This window comes from Erigeron canadensis, chromosome 8, assembly GCF_010389155.1.
Source record: "Erigeron canadensis isolate Cc75 chromosome 8, C_canadensis_v1, whole genome shotgun sequence".
NCBI classification, from domain to species: Eukaryota; Viridiplantae; Streptophyta; class Magnoliopsida; order Asterales; family Asteraceae; genus Erigeron; species Erigeron canadensis.
In genome coordinates, this window is record NC_057768.1 from 17,597,681 (window position 1) to 17,604,740 (window position 7,060).

General features: G+C 31.1%; 1 protein-coding gene across 2 annotated transcripts; it reads right to left on the reverse strand.

Annotated features, from left to right (window-relative positions):
• Positions 1–346: 346 nt before the first annotated feature.
• On the reverse strand, positions 347–2,564 carry LOC122579515. Of its 2 annotated transcripts, none has more exons than XM_043751698.1 (3): positions 2,473–2,564; positions 1,003–1,119; positions 347–748 (listed from the first exon to the last, which is right to left on the reverse strand). In XM_043751698.1, the coding sequence occupies exons 2-3, from the start codon at positions 1,050–1,052 to the stop codon at positions 526–528; spliced, it is 273 nt and encodes a 90-aa protein (XP_043607633.1). In that variant the 5' UTR covers positions 1,053–1,119; positions 2,473–2,564; the 3' UTR covers positions 347–525. The 2 variants fall into 2 exon arrangements, with proteins under 2 accessions (XP_043607633.1, XP_043607634.1); XM_043751699.1 differs by having other exon boundaries at positions 1,003–1,122.
• Positions 2,565–7,060: the final 4,496 nt, after the last annotated feature.

Sequence of the window (7,060 nt, forward strand, 5' to 3'; positions counted from 1 at the left end):
ATTGTTGGCAGAAATAACTAATCAGATATTTGAGCAGAGAACCATATTGAACCACATGAATATTAGGTTTTGTTTGGTTCAAAAATTTTCATCTTTAATCCCTTAAAATAACCAAACTCAAGGACATGTCATAGCTAACAGTATGAACAAAGACAACACCTCTTAGGCCAACAGTCACAAAAACACCAAATTTGCCAATTTGGAGTTCTTTGTGTATACATTTCCCTATAAAAATAGCAAGAGAATAAATATGGAACACTAATCAATAACAATCAAAAGAAATAAAGTAAAAATTAATCTAACCCTATTGACTTTCCATCATACTAAAAACTAAAAAGAGATCACATATCAAACTCAGGTCTTCCCAAAGCACTAAATTAGTCAGCATTTACATTCAAAGAGCAGAATGGAAGCACAGATCAAAATGTGATGAAACAGACAAAAAGGTATTTTATTAAGAAAATATAACAAATAGTCTTGAAATCATCATTTGGGAAGAAAGATTAAAAATAACCTTGATGACCATCAAATGACATCATCAGAAATTGCAGCAGCAGAATTTTGTTCTTGAACAATCTTCATTTGGCGTTCAGCATGTTCTCTCTCGCAAGCACTTATTCCCAATATTATATCAACCATTGTACCAGTAGTCCCGAAAAATACAAGTGGTGCAAGTGATTTCCTCTTTATTCCTACAGGTATAGCAATTAAAGCACCTGCTACAGAGAAGACCCACGTGCCCAATGCACTGCAAACATTCACATTCAATAAAATTAGTCCAAAAACATTCTCTTTACTGATAAAGAAACACAATGATCCTTGTATTCCACTATACCTAGATTTTAATATTTTTATATGCAAAACTGATGCACCTGATACACACATTCACATTCCTTATGGTCTCTAACAAAATAGTTGTTTTCGGAGAGGAAGGGAAAAACGCCATACATAGAAGTTCATATTTTCGTTCATTACTAAACTGAATAAGTTAAAAGAACTCACTTGGAAACAGAGCAGTCCTCAATATGCTTTGCATTCTGTTGAGTCGCCATTCTTAAGAAGATCAACTTCGGATAAGAAACTTCTAGTAAACCTAAAGACTAATGATCCCTTGCAAACCTGCTTTTCCATTTCATTGTAGTGGTTTTCCATAAACTAACATAGGATAGTTGCATAAAAAATATAGAGGCCAAGGCTAAATATGCAAGAATGAATGAAGCAACAGTGTATCAAATCATAGTTCATGGTTTTTGTTTCTTACCCTTAACTGCATTTGGGTTCATAACAAGAAAGGGAAAATCAGGATTTTTAATGTACTTATCAAGTTATCATATGCCATTCTTGTTATTCTCCAAACAGATACAAACTTTACTTTTGTAATGTTTCAAATTTTCTTCTGGAAATGGAGTAATAATATATGGTAACATCACCGAGTCATCTGACCCGAACAGGAAAAAGTTAAAAGCGAGATCAAGGAGACAAGGACACCAGTATCATTCAAGTGAAGCTCATTTTCTCAGATAGCTTACTAACAACCTACCTTTCAAAAAAATCTTTATTTGCTCATCCCATTCAACAAACACATCCACTTGCAGGGCAAAAGGCTTATACTACATACTAGTCACAAATATGACAAATAGTAGATCATAATAAACAGGACTTGGCTTTATTTAATCAACTGCATAGTGCATACACAGGGAATATCTAACATACTGGTATACACATACGCGAGACATGTTAAAACAAGAGAAATAGTAGATCGTAATAAACAGTCAGGAATCACCACTAATGGTAGTAGTATTTGTCAGTGAAAACAAATGAACCCCTTTGTTTTCAGGTAATTATATATTATGTCAAGTAAGATAATACAAGGGTGCGTTTTATTATCGTGTTGTCAGAAAATAGAACAGAACTCGATTGGGTTCTCCTGTTTGGTTTGTAGCCTGAGAAAGGAAAAGGAAGGGAATACTGATTAAAGACTAAAATACGCCCATTACAAACATACTTGTATTGTTTCGTAATTGATTCCTAGTTTGATATACACTACCTGGAAACTAGCAAATATAAAATTCTTCGACCTATTCATAACACGAGTAGATATTACCAATTAAAAAGACTACAAATAATCGAAGCACACAATTCCAACATCCTGAATATTATCCAGTTATCCTCTTTTTGTTTTCTTCAAGTGATGACGAATCGAACCAAACAAGGTTCTTTTAACAATATGAGAAACACCAACAAACATACTCGTACGATGGCAATCATGTCATATGGAAAAACAAAAATAAAAATTACTACTTGTTCATCTTCAAAGCATTAAAACAATAAAAATAAAATAGATAAAAATTGTATACCAGCAAAAAATAAGGGGAAATGAAATAATAATACAGTAATAATGAGAACAGACAAGATAGTAGAAACATATGTATGTAATGTAACCATAAGAAGAAACAAACATCTAAAACTTACTACTGTTCTGCTTCTGCTGGGTAGATCACCCTCTCTCCTTTCTTTTCGTTTCTTTGTATTTGCAGCGTTGTAACACCAAATTTACTTTTTTCCTGCCAAATCAACATCCTTCTAGACTTCTATTTTTCCCCTTTAACCATTCACTTAATGAATTGGTCATTTAGTCCCCACTATTATTTAATTAAAAACATAATATCCTAAGATCTTTCATTTTATATCCAATCAAAATAAAAAAATATATATATATAAAAATAAAAAAGGACTTCACATTTTGTCTTTTTACCTAAATGATCACAATCACCTTCTTCCCTTTACCTACACTCATCACTTACATTTCTTAACCATTCACTTTTTTCACCTTTACCCTTCACCTACCTCTATCACCTACCTTTACAAATGGTCTTATCTATAATGTAAAAAAAAAAAAAAGGTTAGCCGTGTACAACTTTGCTCACCTACCTTTTCGTGTACAAATGGTCTATCACCTTTTTCACCTTTACTCACAGTTGTACACTTTGCAATAAATTTTATACTTTTGTTTTAGATAATTAAAACTTGTTGGTATGAATGTCACTCCTCATAATTTATATCTATAATCAATATCTATATTTATATTTATACTTCTATATCAATACTTCTATCTATATATATACTCCTTTATAATGCAAACTAGGTATTCAATTTTTAAAATTTCTCAATCTATTAAAACATTTATTACATACATCATTTATCTACTAAATTATCTTCATTAACTACTTAAATCACTTGAATTATTTTACATTAATTATATATCTTACTCGCCGCCGTCGCCACCGCCACATTGCGCGAGTATTCGTCTAGTCCCTTATAAAGAGAATAAAATTAAGAAATTAAGCATATTTTTTCTTCCCAAAATATTCATACTTAAACATAAAACCCATTTATACCCTCCTTCCCCATTCTCTCTAATCATTACACACTCTCATCGACCTTCTATCACCCTACGTCGCCGCCCTCCTTCTCCACCGCCTCCCTTTTATATTGTCCTCACTTTTTAGCCGCTGCAACGTGCAGACCATAGGCTCTTATAACGTATATTAACCTATCCTATTTTAGAAATTCAACATTTTTTTATACCCAAAATTCCCTTATTTCTTAATCCTATTCTATATATACTTAATCTATACTTTTATTCTATTTAATAAATAAAACACCCTCTCTTTAAAAGTTACAGAAAAATTATCTAAAATATCATTAATGATTAAATTACAATATCAGTCATTTATCCAAAATATCTCCATTAAATTTTTACATCAATTTTCAACACCACTTGACGCCGCCTCCACCACCAACAGTCGCCCCACTACCACACCGTTGTCGCCACAACCACTGCCACATTGCACTGGGAATGTGCTATTTACATTAAAGTTATATTATAAAGATACTAAAATGCCTCTATATAAAAAGGAATGAAATCATGAACAGTGAATCAGGCTAGTAGGTAGCTGCGCAGCTTGCTAGCTTAGTTAACTGCGCAGCTGCCTGCTAGCTTGCTAATTTATTGTTCTAAAAATGTATATATTTAATATGTCAAACTTTTAGCAGGTCATATTGTTTTTATGTAAGGGTTTATAGATTTCGTCTATCTTTATTTTTGATTTGGCTCATTCATATTAATATGATGCTTTTATTTGCTTTGTCTTTTAGATTCTTTTAAAAAATAAATATATGTATATAATATGACAAAACTTTAAGCAGGGTTATTTTAGTGACTTTTATGGTTTGTGATTACATTTTAGTTTTTACGTCTCACCCTGTATTATCTTTCGAATTTTACCACGTTGCAAAAGATTTATGTTTTTTTTTTGCGCAATTGCTTGTCAGTTTTAATTTTTTTTTTAACTAAATAAAACATGTGTTACCTTCCAAAAAAAATTTTAAAAAATAAAACATATTGTTATAAATATTATAAATGGAATGGATGTCCATATATTGAATGGTAATCTTTTTTATGATTAGGAGATTATTTTCTTAGAACTCTCCATTCTTTCTATATCTCTTAGTCTTGTGTTCTTTATTGTTTTGTTTCTTTAGTTTTATAACATGTTATCAGCACGCTCTAAAACCTTAAATAAATTTTTTTTCCGGTCGAACAAAATTTTTGAGCATGCACATTGAAGTACAACTGGATCTTTACAACTCGGTGATAAAGGTACAATTCTCAACTAAAAATTTTAATTGTATGTTGTTTCTAATACAGTCGTCAATACCGGATCAATTAAATATCATGAAAGTTCTAATTAGCCGTATGCATTAAGTTATGGAACACATATATGATTAAATCTGAATATAAAACCAAGCGATTAATTTAAAGCTTTATAGTTTAATTTGTTGTTGAATTCATATTAAACAATCGGAAAAATTTATTGATCTATTGTTGGATTTCATGAAAAAACCTATAAAACAAGCCAACGACTGGTATGATTTTGACATGGTCAAATCATAAATTAATTTTCTCATTCATAATCTATAGAGGAGACGAGTTTAATATTGCTTAGTTTTATCGCTATATATATTTTTTTGGTGTCATCGCATGTTAGCAATTTTATATATGCATACGGTATCATAAAATATGGTTTTTAGCTAGGTAACTATTGAATCATATTATGTGTTTGAATCCTTCACCAATTCTGTTAGTGGTTTATTATAAAGATCAATTTGTTTTTCGTTGAAGTTTAGAATTCAATTATAAGAGGAATAGTTTAAAATCCTAGTTATATTTGATATAATTCAATCTCATATTGCTTGATATTGCTTGCTTCGTATCATCCTTTATTAGAGTTTAGACTCGTGTCAAATACACGGATGTTATAACATTATTAATATAAGAATTTATACATGAAGAAATATACTTATACATTAAATGTAAAAATATGTTTAAAAAAGAATTGAGATATTAAATGTAAAGCTGAATGTTAAATAGAAGATTTTGTATCTCGTTTGACTCTAATTAATAATAAGAGAAAATTTCATTAGATTACTCCGTGGTTTTCTATTTTATCATTTTTTTACCCTATCGTTTTTTTATTATTATTTCACCTTGTGGTGACTTTTTGTATCACTAGAAACCCCTCACTTTAACAGCCGTTAATATGGATCCGTTAAGCCCCTTATATGCATTGCACATGAGGTTCATTTCGTCTTTTTACTATCTTCTTCCCCAAAACCCTTTTTCTCTTCCATTTTCCGGATCCAATTCATACAAGGTGAAGTAAAGAAATATAAAATCCAACACACAAGACCATAAACAATAAGTATAAAAAAAACTCAGCCAACCATTGAAAAATTGTTAACATATTAAAACATCACTTTGAAGAGCAATTAAAAGAATCAGATAAATTGCAAAAATAATATAAAGAGAAAACTAAAAGTGGGTATTGTTGTTCATCATCCTCATCATCAAGAATTTAACCTTCACCGACAAACAATACCACCGATTAGATCTCAAATAATACATGTACAAACATATATAGATCTGTATCGAAATCATGTTCAAAAAAAAGAAGATTTGTATCTTATAAATTAAGCGTATATCTCTAATATCAATCTGTAACCACCAAATACCTTTTCCACCATTACAATCTATCCAAACTCGATCATAAAAACTAACAATGGGTTTTGCCCCAAAGTTATATTAATAAAGATATGACTTGGGTTCCTCTCATGGATGGCCGGAGATGGGTATTCTGACGAGATGAAAACTATACCCACAAAAATCCATTCATTCCCAAAAAGCTGAAGGGGCGGTACAAAATACCCGAGCCGGATCAGAATCTATTTCTGATAAACCTTATTACACAAACTGGCGACACGATGGGACGGAAACGGCAGTGGAAGGATGGTTATTTTTATTGGATCTGTGAACATAAACATACTATAAAGGCAACACTTTCTTCAATGAAGATGACTATGTGTATTGAGGTCAGTGTGGATCTTGGAACACCCACTAGGTTGGACCCAAAATCATGGAATAGTATAATCGTAAATTTGTTTCCTGAAGATGACTAGTATTTGCAGCCAAAGCCACTTGTTGTGAAGAAAAAAACAGAGCAGCAGCAGCAAAAGTGGCTTTTGAATCAAAGTTTAAATCTTTTGACAAATTTGGTTTCTGGGTTTTGTCAAGAATTGATTGGGGAATAATAAATCTGGTTCTTCATTTTTGAGTTTTGGGTGTTGGTGTTGAAAGTAAGATATTTGAGCCAAAGAAATTGGTTGTTGTTTGCCATTTTTGTTTTCTTGAAATTGAATGAAGAAATGAGGATGTAAGTGTATGATATGTTTGTTATAAATATAAGTTATTGGATTGGGGAAGAAAAAGAGTTTTTGGGAATAAAATAAAGAAAGATTGGGGAAGAAAAGAGTTTTTGGGAAAAAAGAGATTTGATCTAATTGTTTGAAATAGATGAAATGGATGTTTTAGAAGAAAATGACTAATTTACCCTCATGTGCAATGCATGTGAGGGGCTTAACGGATCTAAATTAATGGCTGTTAAAGTGAGGGGTTTTCAGTGATACAAAAAGTCACCACATGGTAAAATAATAATAAAAA